Consider the following 19,516-nt stretch of genomic DNA (forward strand, 5'->3'; position numbering starts at 1 on the left):
CCATTTTACAGTATCTATTGTACATTTTGCATCTTATTTACTCTTTCAGTTTCTCACACCAGGGAGACAATGTGACATTTGTAGATATGTGTCTGGTTTATTCCATTTATGAATGTGGTCTCAAGTTGCATCCATTTACTTATAAAGGCCTCCAGTTTATCCATCATTATGGCTGAGTAGTACTGGGTTATGTTTCTAACAGGGAAGACAACATATTAATAGGTATGTAAATAATGTATGCCAGATAATGTTGTACTGAACTGACAAAAGATTAAGGGAACAGAGTGAGTTGGCTGAGTAGAAGGTTGACAGGGAAAGGATAGAATGAGTTGGGTTTGACATGTGCTGCTTAGGATGCTTGCTAGAGATGTAGGCAGATCTTATGTATGGGGAAATACCTGGTCTGGGAATATCACTTGGGGAGTGGTTAGCATATAACTGGTATAAGCAGTCAAATGCTGCTTATGTGTCAAATAAGATCTTATGTTTATAGTTTGAATCTAACTCTTAATTTTCAGATATGTAAACATAGGATTTGAATTTCCTTTTTTTTTTTTTTTTTTTCCAGTTAACAGAAGATGAGATAGCTACAATATTACAGTCAACTCTGAAAGGCCTGGAATACCTTCATTTTATGAGAAAAATACACCGAGACATCAAGGCAGGAAACATTTTGTTAAATACAGAAGGACATGCAAAGCTTGCAGATTTTGGAGTAGCAGGTCAACTTACAGTAAGTAAATATGATATTTGTATTGATGTTTTCATCTTTGTCCTGAAGGACCAGTTCCTTCCACTTATCTTTAAAATATAATAACTGACAATTATGTCAGTAAAATGTTACATAATCTACCAATAGGTTATAAGAAAGCTAATAGATTATTTCACATCCTATCTGTGGTTCAGGTCACATTATTTAAATTTTTGTAAAAGTGAGTACTAAAAGAAAATAATTGAATATTAGTTTAAATTCTGTTGAGCTACATAAGCATATGTAGTGGAAGAAAACTTAAATCCATGCTCCTTTCCTTAAATAAGGAATAGTAACATCTCATTCAGCTTCCCAATAGTATTGAACATTTACTGTACTGAAGACACTTTCGCTGCTTTCAGCATCATCTGTTGATTCTCCTATCTCACTAGCGCATGGCAGTGAAAAAAGAAAAACAAAATTTCAAAACAGGAAGTCTAGAGTTTATCTGATTTTGTAAAATATCCAAGAATATGTGAAAGTATATATCAAAAAAATAGAAATAGTTGTAGGCAGTTATACATTAAATTTATAACCATATTATATATTAAGTTATTCGTATTAGGTACAGTTTTTTTTTTTTTTTTTTTTTTTTTTTTTTTTTTTTGGCAGAACCGGGGATTGAACTCAGGTCCTTGCGCTTGCCAGGCAAGTGCTTACTGTACTGAACCTTCTCCCCAGCCCTAGTTTTTGCTTTTTAAAATTAAAATTTTTTTGGAGACAGGGTCTCATTATATCATTCAGGCTGGCTTCAAACTCGCTTATGTATCCTGGGCTGGTCTTGAACTCATGGTGATTCTCCTGCTTCAGCTTCCCAAGTGCTGGGATTATAGGCATGTACCTCTGTGCCTGGCTCAGTTTTTATTTTTTATTTTTTTATTTTTTGGTGGTACCAGGGATCAAACTCAGGACCTTGCACTTGCCAGGCAGGCGCTTATGCCACTGAACTATATCCCCGGCCCCTAGTTTTTATTTTTTAATTTAAAAATCTGTCTAGGACATGTTAGGAAGTCTTATAGATATTACAACACAGGAATTGCTTTAATGTCCTTTAAAAAAAAAAAAAAGCTTACTCAGTTTTATGATTTGTGCATTCTTCACATATTGTTAATTAGTAAACCATGGCAAACAATATTACATGAACTAAAGTCTTAAGGAAATAAAATTTAAACATGCTGTATAGAAACATGATATTAAAATTAGGACTATCCATTACATTATGTATGTATGTATGACTATGTGCCACAATCTGTTTCTGGGCTATTTTTCTGTTGCTCTATTATACTAATACAACTTTGTAACACAAATTTAGGGGAGATTAGTATCCACTCATTTTGAGTATCAGAAATTTTGTAACTATCCAAGTATGTGTCTATTTCTAATTGAAATAATCTAGTGAAAACTATGTTGACTACCATCATGGAAACGCCCCTGCAAATTTGAAGTTGCAGAACTGAGGAAATGACTAAGCAGTAAGTTATTTCCTATGTTAGTTTTTCACATAGGAGCGATGGAGAGAGATCAGTTCAGAAATGTTACATGTCATTTACCCTTGACTGGCATAACATAAGTAAACCACAGGCATTTCGGAAGAAGTAAACATGGCTGATGATGATGGAAAGTCCTTTTTCATTTTTAGCTCGGTTTAAAAGTCCTCTTTATAAAGTACAGGACTTGAAGAAGGTTCTTTTTCAATAGGCTCTGCCATTCTGCAAAAAAATATTAAAGTGTTTATTTGCTGTAATGTGTACTATGTCCATGTGTTCTTCCAGCCACAAGCAAAAACTTTATATATTATTTTTCATACGTAATTTATTTTTGAAACAAGCTCTTACTGTAGCCCAGACTGGCTTTGACTTGCGATTCTCTTGCCTCAGTCTCCTGAGTGCTGGTATTACAGACCCGTGCCATCATGCCTGGCTATATACAAACTTGAAAATGTTTTCCTGACTGTACATGTGATACACGTGTCTTCAGAATGTTGCAGAAATATATATGATGGAAAGTAAAAGTATGTAGTGACTTTGCTTTCTAGATATGCTACTACTGTCAGTGGCTTGCTGTATATTAATTCTCAAGATTTTTTTAGACGGGCTAGCCAAATAGCTCAGCAGATTAAAGCACCTGCAAGCAGGTGCAGGCGCTGGGGATTCCATCCCTGGACCTGCCGTGCCAGCCCAGCCCCTGGGATGCACTGAGACAGTGATTAGGACTGGGCATGGTGGCGCGTGCCTGTAATCCCAGCTCTTGAGAGACTGTAAATAGGTGGATCACTATGAGTTTCATCTAGTAGTGAGACCCTGAACATCCTGTAGCCCCTTCCCTAAAAATACAAAAAAAAAAGGAGTGAGGAGATGGCTCTGTAGAATAAGCACTTGCCTGGCAAGTACAAGGGCCTGAGTTCAATCCCCGGTTCCGCCAAAAATAAATAAATAAAAAGTTTGTTGGTTTTTTTTTCCTGTGCCAAAACTTTTTTCTTATTGTTGATTATTGTTTTATTATCATGCTATTATCTATATTTTCCTTTTATAGGATCAGGGCTATATTATAGATTTGCAGCCTAATTTTTGTTTCACAAGATGTTACAACTTCACACAATTCACAACATTTTGCTTCATGATCTATATCTTTTTCCATGGTGAACAAAATATGTCTTTTTTTTTTTTTCCCCATGTACCTGTGCTTATGCTGCTGAGGATTGAATTGAGGGCCTAGGACATGCGCGACAAGTGTTACTGCTACATTTGCAGGGGTCCCTTGTCCCCCTTTTTTCTTTTTAATATGGTGTTTCAGTATATGGCAACTTACTGAATTTTTTCCTTGTCTGTGCCCTCATTTACAAACATTTCTGTTATCTTTGTACATATGTTGTGGAGCACTTTCATGTAAGACAAATTTCTACAAGTAGATTTGGATCAAAGGATATGAATAGTTGAAGGTCTAATGAATATATGCAGTGTGCCTAGCAAAATAGAATACCAAAGTTTGCACACCATTGACATTGTATTTTGGGTTCTGGTTTTGTATGCTATTATCATTTATTTATTTAAAGGAAAAGTCTTACTATGTAGTTCAGATTGACCTTGAACTCACTATGTAGCTCTGGCTAACCTCAAATTTACAGTGATCTTCTTGCCTCAGTCTCCTGAGTGCTAAGATTACAATATGTGTATCACCACATGCAATTTGTATGCTATTGTTAGTGGTAGTTATTACTTTAAAATATCGCTTTAGGGCTGGCCAAATAATCAGTGGATTAAAGTACCTGCTTAGGCAGATGAAGGGGCTGTGAGTTGGATCCCCAATCCTGCCATGCCAGCCCTGCCTCCGGGTGCACTGAGAGGTTGATTGCGACTGGGCATGGTGGCATACGCCTATAATGCCAGCACTTGGGAGGCTGTAAACAGGAAGATCACTGCGAGTCTGATCTATGCAGTGAGACCCTTTAGACCCTATGGATCCTGTCCTAAATACAAAAAATAAAAAATAAAATAAAATATTATTTTACATTTGACAGTTAAGGATCTTTTTGTTTCATGGTCGTTTGAATTTCTCTTATGAATTCTTAGTCATGATTTTTATATAGATTTTAAGTGCAAGGCCTTTTTATTGTTGGAAAATCTCTTTTTGTCAGTACTCATAATGCTTAATATTAGTCTCTCCTTTTTCTGTTTTAGGATACCATGGCCAAGAGGAACACAGTGATAGGAACACCGTTTTGGATGGCTCCAGAAGTGATTCAGGAAATTGGGTACAACTGTGTCGCAGACATCTGGTCTCTGGGAATAACAGCCATAGAAATGGCTGAAGGAAAGCCCCCCTATGCTGATATCCATCCAATGAGGGTAAGGAAGTGGTGGAGAACCAGCAAGGTTAAGTATTGGTCACCATTAGAAAGTTAGTTCAGTGGTGTACTTGGCAAAGTTCCACATGAGAAATTGAATATAATTTTTCAGTGTCACTGTAGATGATACAGTTCCACTGACTGCTTATAGTTACTAATTGAAGTACAACCCACCTTTCTCCATTACACAAAGTTGTATGTTAATAGTCCCCTAGCAGGACACAGGGTACAGAAATCTTGTTTAACTTGTATCATTACATAAATTTTTTAGGCACTCACATTCTAACATGTTAACATTAACTGGCGCTGAGTAGGCATTGTCTCTTTTATGGGCTTTCTATCTAGTTCCCATTATTGTACTGCAATGTATCAGATTGCATTTATTAGTGTGTTCTCTGATACCTTAAGTGAACTCATGTCAGTAACACCTAGGCTGATTTGTTTGTTATCTTTTTCCCATCTGGTCTCTGCAGGTACTAGAATTTGTAAATTCTGGGTTGTGTATCCCAGACCTTCCTAGAGGCTCTGTTCTTTCCAACCTCCATCTACTTTTGTTTTTTTAAATTTTATTTATTTATGTGTGTGTGTGTGTGTGGCCAGCTCAGCCCACCAGTGGGCGGGGCTGGCTGGCATGTGGTGCTGGGGGATTGAACCGCGGTCCCTGTGCTTTGCTAAGTTTGTTCTAAGTAGGTGCTTTAGACCACTGAGCCATCTCACCAGCCCCCCTCCATCTACTTTTGATTGTTAAAGTCACGTAGGCTTCTTTGCCTCTGAAACTCTTGCAGTGTTGACACCCTAGTTTTGAGGCCTTTCCCACCCCCAGAATTCCTTGAAGCAACATCCTTGCTGGGCTGAGGAGCCCCACAGTTCTCTCCATACCTCTCCAAACCAGCGTTTCCTTTTCTCTGTAATTAGTTCATTCCTACAAGACTTGAACCATTTTTTAAAGTATTCATATGCTCAAAGATAAGCTTCCCTCTAGTAGGGAACAAAAGTTGGGAAGAATGGAGGGTTTGCTGGCTATATTTTTAGATTTAAAGGATGTAATTTAACATGCTTATTGCAAAGGGTTTTATATTTCAAAAACTAAGACTCTTTTTGGAATTCAAAGTCTCCTTTTTTTTTTTTTTTTTTTTTTTGGTGGAACCGGGAGTTGAACTCAGGCCCTTGCGCTTGCCAGGGAAGCACTTATTCTACTGACCCATCTCCCCAACCCTCAAAGTCTCTTTGAATAGGGTTTTTTTTTTTTTTTTTTTGTTCTGTTTTGTTTTTTGTTTTTTTGGGGTTTTTTTGGCAGAACTGGGGATTGAACTCGGGCCCTTCCGCTTGCCAGGGAAGCGCTTATTACACTGAGCCATCTCCCCAGGCCCCCTTTGTTTTGTTTTTTTAAGACAGATTCTTGCTATGTAGTTCAGGCTAGCTGGAGAGTTACTATGTAGGCTGGCCTCAGCCCCATGGCAACTCTGCTGCCTCAGCCTCCTGACCACTGGGATTATAAACAGGCACCACTGTGGCTGGCTTTGAAGTAGAATTTGACTGATGTAGGAGTTCACCATGTGATTTTGAGTCTTCTGGTTGATGATCCTATAGTCATGGCTGACATCTAGCGTTGTGGTGACTTTGAAGGAGGCTGGAACTTAGCAATGACATTGTTTGTCTTCAGTACTTTCAGGTATTGCCTTTCCACTTTGAAAGGCCATGTAATGTACTTAGCATTAAAAATAAAAATAAAAATCTTCATTGATATTGTAAGATTTAGAGGAAAATACATGTGAGAGAGGGAAGCAGAAGGAGAAAAATATATCAAGTTCTCTAGTTGTCAGGTTAAGATGTTTGGACTTCAGGTAGAATCTGGATGGGCTAAGCAGTGGCTACAAGAAAAATCATTTTACCAAGCTTCAAATAGAAATTGTATTTTTGGTTATATTTTTATTGGTGCATCACTTTTTTTATTTTACCTTTTTTTTTTTAATTAGGCAATCTTCATGATTCCGACAAACCCTCCTCCTACATTTCGAAAGCCAGAGCTGTGGTCAGATCACTTCATGGATTTTGTGAAGCAGTGTCTTGTAAAAAGCCCTGAGCAGAGAGCCACAGCCACTCAACTCCTGCAGGTATGAGTTGCCCTGTTGCCCCTCTGTTTTACTCACCTACTGACTAGAGGATGCTTTGTGCATCCTGCATGTAGATGATATTACTAAGTTCTTTTCTGCCTGAGGTAATAATAATGTCTCCTATATCCTAGTGCATGTTGGGGCATCTTTTTAATCTCTGCAGTACTTAGAGGGCCTTGGAGGCCTTACCTTCTGACATGTGGTAAGAAATAGAAAGTAGATTGCGAAGAAGAAAAGTAGGACCATATCAGGAGTGTGTTTGAAAAACAATAGGCAACCCCCTAGAAGAATTTCCATGCACAGTTTGTATAGCAGAGATTTGGGTTATAAACACAAATATAAGATGGTAGTTATATATATAAACTTTAAAGTAATTATTATTTTGTTTTGTTTTGGTGGAACTGGGGATTGTACTCAGGTCCTTGCACTTACCAGGCAAGCACTTTTTCTACTGAGCCATCTCCCCAGCCTGTTTTGTTTTGTTTTGTTTTTTTGCGGTACTGGGGATTGAACTCAGGACCCTGTGCTTGCCGGGCAAGTGCTTATTCTACTGAGCTACCTCCCTGGCTAAAGTAATTATTGTTAATGAAATTTAGCAGGCTGGTGAGATGGCTCAGTGGTCTAAAGAACCTACTTAGAACAAGCTTAGCAAAGCACAGGGACCACGGTTCAATCCCCCAGCACCACATACCAGCCCGCCCCTCCCCCTGGTGGGCTGAGCTGGCCACACACACACACACACACACACACACACAAACAAATAAAAATAATAAATAATTTTAAAAAAAATTAACAGTGTTACTATGTTTCAGGTGTCTTTGCTTATTGAGTAATACTTGAGTCTATATCTCAAGTTAGGTATTTATGATCAGTTTTAGTAATTATTTTCATACTAAAATCCCTTTTGACTAAATGTGTAATTGGAAATGTTATAGTGTGTAGAACAGAAAGAATAAGTGGGATGAATAAATTTTATAGCATTGGAATAATGTCTTATTCTAGTTAAGCTTCCCTCTCTAGAATCACCTCCCCAAATCACTGGACATTTTGTGTATCTCTTAAAAAAAATGTTCAATATTGTTAAAGTTTAAAGTGTTCTCTAAGACACTTGAAAAGTGTAAAATATTCCACAGTTCATTGTTGTTCAGGACCATTTCATACTTCACAGCATTGCTAGCATCCTGGCCTCCCAAGATCCCATGCTGTGTGTACTCTCCAAACAATAGTCTCCCAGCATGTTTACAAAACTTGATCTCAGAGGTACTTTGTTGAGAATCTATAGATTTAATAGGAGAAATGGCACAGATATTCCAGCCGGGCTGAAAAAAGTATGGAAACTCTGAACGTGTACATCTCTGCTCAGCATTATAAAGTGAGTGTGGTTTAGCTGTTGTCCAAAGCTAAAGAGAAAGGTGTTCACTGATTAAGGCAAATAGCACATACTAACTGTGTGCCAGGAGCTATTTTGGTTCTGTCACCATATAAGCTGTCTCTAGTGTTTCGTCTTTGTTGTTTAAGCACCCATTTGTGAAGAGTGCCAAAGGAGTGTCAATATTGCGGGACTTAATTAATGAAGCCATGGATGTGAAATTGAAACGGCAAGAAGCCCAGCAGCGGGAAGTGGACCAGGATGATGAAGAAAACTCAGTGAGTGCTAGGCTTTGCGGTGATCCTCAGGCATTAGTACTTGTTATTTCATGATTGCCAGGACAGGTAAGATAGTGGTGATATTGGATCAACTTAGAGCTGGAAATGCTTCCTGTGACCTGGACCCAGGCTTGACATAGGATTTCTGAATCTGTGCATTTTCTTTCCATGTTGCTTCCTAAAACACTTTTAAGTTTTACTCTTTTTCCCTCCATATCTTCTTGTCAATTTTACTTTTTTATTTGAGAGAGAAACAAAGCTCAGATCCGAGATGGTTTTTCAAGTCCTTTGGGGAAATAGGTTCTATACCTCATTTATAGCCTTTACCCATTCAGTTGTCTTCACGTCCCTGAGATTTCAAGGGTCAGCTTCTTACCTCTATCTTGCAAAAACTCTAAGAGGGAGGAAGAGGATCCTTTAGGTTAGATATTTTGCTCTCTTATATGTAAATGTATGATCTTTTTTGGTTAAGTAAGAATACTTTCAGTTGTACAGTATAAGTTTAGAATCAGAAGTGTCAAATCTAGAACTGAGCCAAGATAAGCAGTAGTAATTTAGGTAACCATATTCAGGACTAGTAATTCATAATTTAGAGATTCAAAAATCATATGATCAAATTGTCCTGATTCGAGACTTTATCCTTTTACAGGAAGAAGATGAAATGGATTCTGGCACAATGGTTCGAGCAGTGGGTGATGAGATGGGCACTGTCCGAGTAGCCAGCACCTTGAGCGATGGAGCCAGCACTATGATTGAGCATGATGACACGCTACCGTCACAGCTGGGCACCATGGTGATTAATGCCGAAGATGAGGAAGAGGAAGGGACTATGAAAAGTAAGGCTGTGGTGGACTAACTTCTCAGAGTACATGCATTCATAGCAGATGGGCTGTTGTGATCATGTATGCAGTCTTGAGTTCTCCTTCTGGTTCCACAGCTAAAGGAGCTTACACTAGAGAGTCATGGTGGGGTCAGGAGGCTTGAGGAGACAGAGTTGTCATGTAGACTCAGAGATAAGAAAGCGTCAGCAATGAGAAGCTTGGTTTTTGAACCTGGCTATGCATTCTGTCGTTGACTCACACACATTATTTTGATGCATAATTCACCTCAAAGTGTGATGAAATTCTGACCAATTTGCCATGCATATCTGTAGTCTGTTGTCATGATAGTCTGTGTACCAAAGCAGGTTTATCAGCAGTCAATCAATTATAGATGACTACAACATAATTTCTGTGAAATACTGTATCTTTATTTCCTTACCTACCCTTCATTCTTTTTTTCTTTTATTCCCCAAGCTGGCCTTGAATTCCTAGGCTCAGGGGATCCTCTGGCCTCAACCTCCCGAATAGCTGGGTTTACAGAAGTGCACCACCTGCCTAATTCTTTGCTTCTTTTTATATCTGGCTGGTTTTTTGTTTTTTTGTTTTTTTTTGTCTGTGACTAAGACCTAACATTTTGTATTGAGTTCCTATTTTAGCATGCCATACTAGCTATTCTTCTTCCCCGTATTCTGAGCATTACAAACCAACTCAAAGTACCAAGTGATAACAGTTGACTTAAATAGGTAAAATATAACCTAAACTTTACATAGATTTAAAGCACTAAGTCTCTTGTCTTTTCATTGCCTTTAGTTTTCTTTTTTAAAAATTTAAAGACTCATTTTCTAAACTAGGGACTGGCAAGCTGTGCCTTACAGACCAAATCTGGCTTACCACCTGTTTTTTGGTTTTTTTTTTTGTGGTACCAGGGATTGAACTCTGGACCTTGTGCTTGCCAGGCACGTGCTATGTCACTGAACTATCTCCCCTCACCACCTGTTTTGTTAATAAAATTATAATGGACCACAGCCATGGCCATTCATTTATGTGTTGTCTGTAGCTGTTTTTGTGCTAAAAAAGACAGAGTTGAGTAGTGATAGAGATGATACATCCTAAGTATTTCCTGTCCGGCCCTGTACTAACAGGCTTCATCTCTTGTCAGACCCTCACTCTGTGATTAATTCATTCAGTAGATTTTTCTTCAGTGTTTCCCATTTCCCACGTACTTTGCTAAGTGCTAGGATAGCAAAGAATGAAGCAGCAGTTTTTTTCCTAGGAGAAACACATTTTCTAGTTTAGGAGAAAGACCATTAATTTCAATTCACTTTGTATGAAATGAGTTCTAATGTAGGGTAAGCTGAGTGCATTGTCGAAGCAGAGTTGAAGAATAATTGAAAAAAAAATTTAGACTGTGGCTCACTGAAAAATTGCTGGAGAAAAAGGCAGCATCACGGTAGTCAGTACATAGGGTGAGTAGAGATATTCCGGCTGTGAGAACAGTGTACACAGGATCCTATGGAAGTGGTGGGTATGTTTGGGGTAGGGCTTGCTTTTTGTGCATGGAGTGGATAGTTGCAGAACAGGGTTCTCAGGTGTCCCCTCTAATCTTTGTTTTTCAGGTTATGATCTGTATGTGTATAATCAGCTCTTTGTTTTTTTTTTTTTTATTTTTTAATTTATTTAGCACAGAGTCTATAGGGTTTCACTACACAGATCAGACTTGTAGTGATCCTTCTGTTTTCAGCCTCCCAAGAGCTGGGATTACAGGCATGGACCACCATGCTCAGTCTTCAACTCCTTGTTTTCAAAGGAGAAGTATCTTGTTTTTGTTTTGGTGTTCAGAATTACTATCTTTTTGTGCCTTCTGATCAGAACTGTATTCATGATAAAATAATGATGGCAGATTCATAAATTGGTATAATTTTTCTGGAATGCTGTGTGTATGAAAAATTTTAAGATTTTAGATCTTTTGCTGAGTACGTTCTTCTAAGAATCTGGAACAAAAAATAATTGAAGAGCTCTTCCTCTGAGTAGTCTGAGGTGACCTGTAAAAATGGTTTGCTATTCTCTTGACCCAGAAAACCCCACAAAATCATGCAAATCAAGAGGCTCAAATCTTTGTGTTCACTTTAAAAACACTTATGAAACTGCCCAGGTCACCAGGGGTGTACATATCTGAAAGGCCACCAAGTATATGAAGGATGTCTCATATACTCGTAGGTTCGAGTCTTGGAAGACTCGAACCTACGACCTCTTACTATAGAGCCTAATGCGTAAACCGCTATGCCATCTTTCCAGCTGGCCACCAAGTATATGAAGGATGTCACATAAAGAAGAAATGTGTGCCATTCCGGCATTACAATGGTGGAGTTGGTAGGTGTACCCAGGCCAAACAGTGGGGCTGGACACAGGGCTGATGGCCCAGAAAGAATGCTGAATTTTTGCTGCACATGCTTAATGCAGATAATATTGCTGAGCCTAAGGATTTAGATGTAGATTCTCTGGTTATTGAACATATCCAGGTGAACAAAGCACCCAAGATGCGCTGCTGTACTTATAGAGCTCATGGCTGGATTAATCCATACATGAGCTCCCTCTGCCATATTGAAATGATCCTTACTGAAAAGGAACAAACTGTTCCCAAACCAGAGGACGCAGTTGCACAGAAGAAAAAGATATTCCAGAAACAAAAACTTATGGCATGGGAATAAATTAAGCACAAAATAAATGCAAATAAAATTTTAAAAAAATAATTGAAGATATAGACAACTATCAATAATTTTTTGGGGCCAGGGAGATAGCTCAGTGGAGGTCCTAGGTTTGATTCCTGGTACCACCAAAAAAAAAAAAAAGAATTTTCAATTAAGCAGAGCACAGTGGCCAGGGTTCGATCCCCAGTGTGCCGTGCTAGTCATACCCATAGGGAGCACTGAGACAGCAATTGAGACTGGGCGTGGTGGCGCATGCCTGTAATCCCAGCATTTGGGAGGCTGAAAATAGGAGGATCACTAGAGTCCAATCTACATAGTGAGACCCTATAGATCCTGTACACTCTGTCCTAAATACAGAAAAAAAAATAATTTCCCCAAATATGGTACTTGTAAGTGTAAAAAGAAAACCTGGATTAATTTAAATGTTCAGGTGCAATTGATTGGTCACGTTGTGGTACGATCATGATTATGGTACGTACATTCCATAGGATGAAATACTGTGCCATTGAAAAGCACAGTCCTGTTTTGAAGACTAGGTGAGGTGGTGCACACCTGTAATCCCAGCATTTTGGAGGCTGAAAACAGGAGGATCACTGAGTCTGATCTGTGTAGTGAGACCCTGTAGGCCCTGTACTAAATACATAAAAATAAAAAATTTAAAATATTCTGTTTTGAAGAACATTTACTGAATGGGAGAAATACCTGTATTGGGTGAAAAAAAGGAATAAAAATAATGACTACAGTTTTATAAATGTATGAAAATATGTGCATAGAAAAAATCTGAAAAATCAAAAAGGGAAATAAAATGTGGATTAAAAGTGGTTAACACTGTTAGCTGATACAGTCTTGAAAAAAATCTCAGAAGATGCAGTCTCAAACTCTGAAAGAACCTTAGTTACTTTTCTTTCCTGGGACAAAATACCTGACACCCAGAATTAAGGAAGGAAAAGTTTATTTAGTTTGCAGTTTGTAGAAGTTTCAGTCTATAATCAACTGGCTCCAAAACAGGGTGACATAGCAGAGGGGCAGCAGTTCAAGACAGCAGACAGCAGCAAATGCAACAAGAGCAAAAAGGAGGGGAGTGAGCCTCTTTTCCTCCCCTAGATTGAGAGCAGGCTGCCCTCCCTGGTGGGTGTGGCGCTGACACCAGCTCCCTGCTTTCTTTACACAGGTTCAGGATGTTTACAAAGTGAGGCTCCTGGCCTGCTGAGTCACTTAATTAAATTTCTTAGTTGACATAGTGAATCAACCATTCATTACACCATCCTGGACCTTAAGCAGCCACCCTGGGGCATGTCCTCAACACCCTACCATGTAGAGCTGTGAGATACTTTAACCTACTAAACTTACCCAGTTGACAACAGTGTATCAACCAGTACACTAGCCTATGGTGCTTGTCTAAGATTTCCCACTTTTTTGTGAAACACATGCAAGGGCAGAAATGGCCTACAGACTCTGTACCTGAATGCCTATGTTTGATGATAAGGAAAACTCATTTTTGGAAATTTCCATTAGGTTCTAGGTACTACTTCTATGTGAAATAAATGGTTTAAACAAAAGTTAAATAGACATTTTCAAAAAATTGTAGTGTTAAAAACAAATAATATAGCACAAATTTGTGTGTGTACTATGTAGAATTAACATACTGGTATTTTTTAAAGATACATTTCATATGTTCTAAGAAAAAAAATCACTTAGGACTTTATAGACAAGGTTCTCCAGCATCTCTCACTAATCACCTTGACCAAGAATTTGGTGTGGGGCCGTGGAGATAGCTCAGCAGTCTGAGTGCCTGCCTAGGCAAGCACAAGGATCCTCAGTACCACATGCCATACCAGCCCTGCCCCAGGTGCGCTGAGCTGGCCACCAAGCCCGGGTGAGGTGGTTCATATCTGTAATCCCAGTGCTGGAGAGGCAGAGACAGGAAGATTACTAGGAGTCTGAGCTGCATAGTGAGACCCTGTACCAAATGCATAAAATTAAAAAAAAAAAAAAAAGAATTTGATGTGTAATTTGCTATGCTTTGTTCCTATATTTTTGCTTTATAAACAGTACTTTGTAGTATTTTCTTACACAGTCCTGCTGATAGGCAGATCGGGTATAGCGTAGTCTCACATAGTCCTGTTTTGCTGAATACTAAGTTGTTGCTAGTTTTTTGCTTTCAAAACATTTCTCTGTATGTGTCTTTTAGCCGTTCATTTCATTAGCTAGATCAAGAAGTCACATTCTCAGTCTTGTTCATAAACTCTTTGGTTTACGTACTTAGAATCTTCCACACTGCTCTTAGACTCACACAGCAGGGGAGGAGACTTCAGGTTTTGTGTATCTTCTCCAATAATTGACATTGCTAGGCCTCCTGCCCTTCTGAGGAATGTCATATGTTCTTGTTTTACATAGAATTGATGTAAAAATTAATGGAGAACATAACAATATTTATGTGTATAATAGTTTAAGAAATTAGAACATTATAGCTGTATTCACTCTGCGCCCTTTCTTAATTGTATTCCTGTCAGATCTGCACCTCAGTAACTATTTTGTAGTTTCTTCACCTTTGAGTTTATTGTCTTTCTAGCTTCTTGAGTTTAACAATTAGCCTTTTTATTTTAAACTTTTTTTAAAAAAATTTTAAGGAAGGGTCTACAGGGTGTTGAGGGTCTCACTATTAGATCGAACTCATAGTGATCCACCGCTTACAGCCTCCCAAGAGCTGGGATTATAGGTGCACGCTTCTCGGCCAGTCTCAATTGCCGTTTCAGTGCCGCCGCCCCCCCCCCCCCCCCCCCCGGGCCGGGGATCGAACCCCTGACCCCTGCGCCTGTTTATAGTTTCTATTATGTCTGTTACACTTATACAATTACATTTCTTCCTCTGTTTAATAATTTTTGTTCATTAGCTTATCTTACGTGGGACTTAACTTTCTTTGGAGGCCCCTTGTTTCTATTGAGCTCTTCTACCCCAATGCATGTGAGGTACTTCTTTCCAGAGCAGTCTTTAGATTTTTTTCTCAAATCCATGCTGTAGTTGTGGTGCCATGGAAATGTACTCTTTTTGGTTTATTTATATTTGGTGTATGGCTATGTAGTTCAGACTGGTCTTGAACTCACTGTGGAGCCCAGGCTGGCCTTGAGCTTGGTTCAGTCCTCCCACCTAGCCTCCTGAGTGCTGGGAGTCGAGTTGTGTACCACCACACCTGACTAGGAAAATGAACTTTAAGAAGTTGATTCTACCTCTTTTTTTTTTTTCTCTTTCTTTCTTTCTTTCTTTCTTTCTTTCTTTCTTTCTTTCTTTCTACCTCTTATCGAAGCAGAACTCAATACCTCTGCCATCTCTTTCAGCTACTTGCAGAGATGACATATCTCTATTCTGTAAGGAAACAATTTTAGAGAGGTTGTGACTTGTTCATGATGCAGTGCCTAGTCAGTAGCAGAGCTGGGAATTGAAAGCACTCCTTTCAGTAACTAAGCTATTTATTCATTCATTCATTCATTCATTCATTCATTCATTCGGTACAGGGTCTTGCTATGTAGCTCAGACTCGCGGTGATTCTCCTAGGAGCCTCCCCAGCAATGGGATCATAGGTGTGTGCCACCATACCTAGTTTTGGTAGCTGGCTCAGTGAGGAGCCAGCATGGCATGCTATACTAGGGATTGAACCTGGGTCCTTGCGCTTGCTCGGCAGATGCTTAGGCCACCAGGCTATCTCCTCAGCCCTAGCAGTGCTATTTTCATTCCACTGAACTTCTATTTGTTTTGATTGCGTAGTTACATTTATAAGCATTAGGATTCATCATATAAAATTCATCAAAATTAAGTTTAGTGATTTCATCTGATGAGATTTCAGACATATGTTTTCTTTGTGTTTTTTAAAAGATATTTTTCAAATTAGAACTTTATTTTATTTATTTTTTGCAGAACTGGGGATTGAACTCAGGCCCTTGTGCTTGCCAGGGAAGCACTTATTCCACTGAGCCATCTCCCCAGCCCTTAAACATTTTTTAAAAAATTGTATGGAAGTTATTTATTGGCTAGGTCTAGTGGCACATGCCTGTAATCTCACCTACTCAGGAGGTGAAGCCAAGAGTGTCACTGAAGTCCAGGAGTTTGAGATCAACCTGGGCAATGTGGTGAGATGCCCCATCTCAAAATAACTATTTTAAGAAGTTATTTATTGTTGCATCAGAACAGAGATTATGAATGCTAGTGATTTTTATTGATTAGACACTTAAGATATGCCAGACAGTGTGCTTAATCCTTTTTACATTTCACATTTTAATCATTATAACCATGCTAATTACTGTTTCACAGCAATTGAAACTGAGTTGTGAAGACATTAACTAACTGCTTATGATTACAAAATGAGTGGTAAAGAGCCAGAGTTTGAACCCAGATGTGCTTGAATTTAGAGCTTTTGCTCTCAACTGTTATGTCACACCCCTCCCATTAGCAAGTTGGGGGGGGGCAAGATTAACACTTACGCTACTAGTAATATTGATTAAGTCCCCACCTTTTCTTTTTGGTGGAACCGGGGATTGAACTTAGGCCCTTGCGCTTGCCAGGGAAGCGCTTATTCCACTGAGCCATCTCCCCAGCCCTGTAAGTCCCCACCTTTAGTAATACTGTCCCCTTGCTGATTGTTTCCAGAACTAGCTCCTCTGCATGTTCCCATGATTTGCAGAAGCAGGTGACTTTCCAAGAGAGTGTGCCTTGATGGGTAATGGTATTGTTACATCTAAGTGTGTGTGTGTGTGTGTGTGTGTGTGTGTGTGTGTGTGTGTGCACGTGCCTGCATTTGTAATAAGGAGGAAGGATTAAGTGCTGTAAGATTTGATTGCTTTATAAAAGATCTCAGGAATTCCTATAAGACTCATGGTAGGCACATTGTAACCCTCAGTACTTTGAAAATCCCTGTCTGGATAAAATACCAGATTGGAGATTGTAGAAGGCTTCTATTTGTTGAGATACAAGTTCTGTTTTATGTTTGCTGCTGTTGCTGCTGCTTTGTTTGTCCTTCTTGTAGTGCTGGGGATTAAACTCAGGGTGTCCTGTGTAGTGAGGAAAGTGAACTGCCGTGTTTTTAATTTCTTTAAAATAAGGGTTCTAAAAGAATTTTATTTATCCCCAAGAGGTTCAGCGTACTTCACTGTGCTATGAGAAGTAAAGCAGCAGGACAGGTTGTGTTGTGAGGGTTATTGTGCTTCCCGTACACCAGCAGAGGGAGCTGTGCAATAGGTTATGAGTTAAAATTGTGCTCTCCAAGTTCACAGGCCTTCTTAGCACATTATTGTAGAGCAAGACTTATGTATTTTAAAATATATTTTAAATAACCATAGCAATACAAGGGCAATGCTTTTTAATTTTATTTAGTTAGGAGATTGGATACTTGATACCTGACAAGGTTTAAATAACGCTGAAGTCAGCCAAAACATCTTAAAATAAAAACTACCTCTCCCTAGATTTCTTAATTGACCTAAACTAGAATTGGTATTATGCGCGTAGTTTTGAAACTCAGTTGTTTAGGTGTCTAATTCAGTCAATGTAAAAAATAAAACTAGCAATTCTATAGAACTGATTTGGGAAAAAGGTTTTACATATAAAAATAAATATGTATAACATTGTAGTTTTGTAGCCTAGTCTCTTCAGTTTTATCTTTAGTTTTTTGATAGTGCTGGACATTGAATCCAGGGCCTCAGTCATGCTGGGCAAGTAGTCTACCATTGAGCCTATACCCAGAGTTCTTTCTAGTTTTAATCTTGCTTATTGCTATCTTGAATATATAAAAACCTAATACTGAATAGCCCATTCCTGTTTTTTTTTATTTGATTGATCTTTTTGCTATTGATTTTCAATATTTCCTTATATTTTGGATATTCTTTTTTACATGTGATCAAGACTATTATTAGTAAATAATAGTTTATATTATATTTCTATTTATTGTAAATTATATTGTAAATCTTTTTCTCCCTGCCATGACTTCTGCTTTTAACTTTGTAGAGTCTTTCCTTAGACAACTTTTCATGAAGTCAGATTTACCTAAATTTTCTTACACAGTATACTTTTTTTTTATTTTTTGCTTTTGGTGGAACCAGGGATTGAACTCGCTCTTGCGCTTGCCAGGGAAGCGCTTATTCCACTGAGCTATCTCCCCAGCTCCCAGTATACTTTTTATGTCTTAAGAATTTCTTTTATTGCCCAGATATCTTAAAATGCCTATTTTTTTCCTAAGTGTTGTGAAGTTTTATTGTTCATCTTTAGATTTTTTTTTTTTTTTTTTTTTTTTTTTTTTTTTGCAGAACCAGGGATTGAACTCAGGCCCTTGCGCTTGCCAGGGAAGCACTTATTCCACTGAGCTATCTCCCTAGCCCCTAGGATTTTTTTAATGTACTAAAAATTTATTTTTGTTTATACTAAGAGCTATAATTATCTGTTTTTTTCTGTCTGAAAGACGTGCTTCCATTCAGATCTTTGTGTTGTCACTATCTTATTCCTTCTCCGATCATTTCTCTAAAGTAAATCCCCCATGTCCTTGCTTTTCTCAATGCAGATTATTGCTTGGAGTTTTTTATCACCATTCCTACATGCGTATTTTAGGATCACTGTATCAAAGTTTGTAAAGTGTCCCTAGGATTTTGACTTAATTGCATTGAATAGATTAATTAAGCAAAATTTCCATCCCTCTGATGTCAATTCTTCCTGCTCATTAACTTCTGTTTGGTTTACTTCTTGTATCCTTAGTTCATGTTAGTTTTAACCACACGAGTGTTTTAAATCTTTTTATTAAATTTAAGATACTTTATCATTTTCATTGCTATTACAAATATATACCTTAAATCTTCTGTTGCTAGTATTTTTACCTTATAAATGAGTTATTTTTAGAATTATTTTATTCATAAATTGTAGTTTTTCTGTAGGTTTTTAAAATTAAGACAAAAAATAAAAGATAGTCTTATTGTCTGGCAATTATGGCCATATACTAAAATCTCCTGTACAGTTAGATAGTAGTGGGCATACATGTCATTGTAGGGAAAATTCTTCTAATATTTTTAACATTGAGCCTGGTTCTTGTGCCAGAATTTGAGAGTCTGCTTATTGGGTTAAAGAAATTCTCTATTTCTAGTTTATGAGGTTTTTTTTTTTTTTTTTGGAAAAAAAGAAAGGACTATGCAACCTCCCAAATTGGTATTAGATAGTTTGGTTTTTTAGTTGAACACTTAGCTGTTCAGTTTTCTTTCTTCCTGCTGTCGTTACCACTGTGACTGTCCTGGATCTGCTTCTGTAGCATCCCATCTGTTTTCATAGTGCGCATTGTTACTGCTCCTTCCCAGCTTGAGGTGGTTGTGCTTTTTGTCTATTTCTTTTTTTAAACTTGTGAATTATTCAGAAGTGCTATTCTAAAACTAGATGCATGAATTTTAAAAATTGCATATTTAAAATTCTCTACTTAAGAGAATATGGCTAAATAAATGGTGTTTGGAAACAGCTTTCTAACTTTTTAAAGACATTTGTGGCCTGGCATATTTGTTAGTTTTTGTCAAATGTGGTTTGTGTGTCTTGGAAAGAGTATGGGTTTTTCTAATTGTTTGTTGCAAGAATTTGTAAATAGTTGTAAATGTTATTTTATTTATTTATTTATT

At 38.0% G+C, this 19,516-nt stretch overlaps 1 protein-coding gene across 1 annotated transcript in view; it reads left to right on the forward strand.

Annotated features, from left to right (window-relative positions):
- The window catches only part of Stk4 (serine/threonine kinase 4), a 104,096-nt gene that overhangs the window by 23,435 nt on the left and 61,145 nt on the right, over nucleotides 1-19,516 (forward strand). The window contains exons 5-9 of the mRNA XM_004630939.2: nucleotides 569-733; nucleotides 4,429-4,596; nucleotides 6,572-6,709; nucleotides 8,228-8,356; nucleotides 9,006-9,192. Of these exons, the coding sequence (XP_004630996.1) occupies nucleotides 569-733; nucleotides 4,429-4,596; nucleotides 6,572-6,709; nucleotides 8,228-8,356; nucleotides 9,006-9,192 (787 nt within the window). The remainder of the gene's footprint in view (nucleotides 1-568; nucleotides 734-4,428; nucleotides 4,597-6,571; nucleotides 6,710-8,227; nucleotides 8,357-9,005; nucleotides 9,193-19,516) is intronic.

The sequence above is a fragment of the Octodon degus genome, unplaced genomic scaffold, assembly GCF_000260255.1.
Source record: "Octodon degus isolate 3935 unplaced genomic scaffold, OctDeg1.0 scaffold00037, whole genome shotgun sequence".
NCBI lineage: Eukaryota > Metazoa > Chordata > Mammalia > Rodentia > Octodontidae > Octodon > Octodon degus.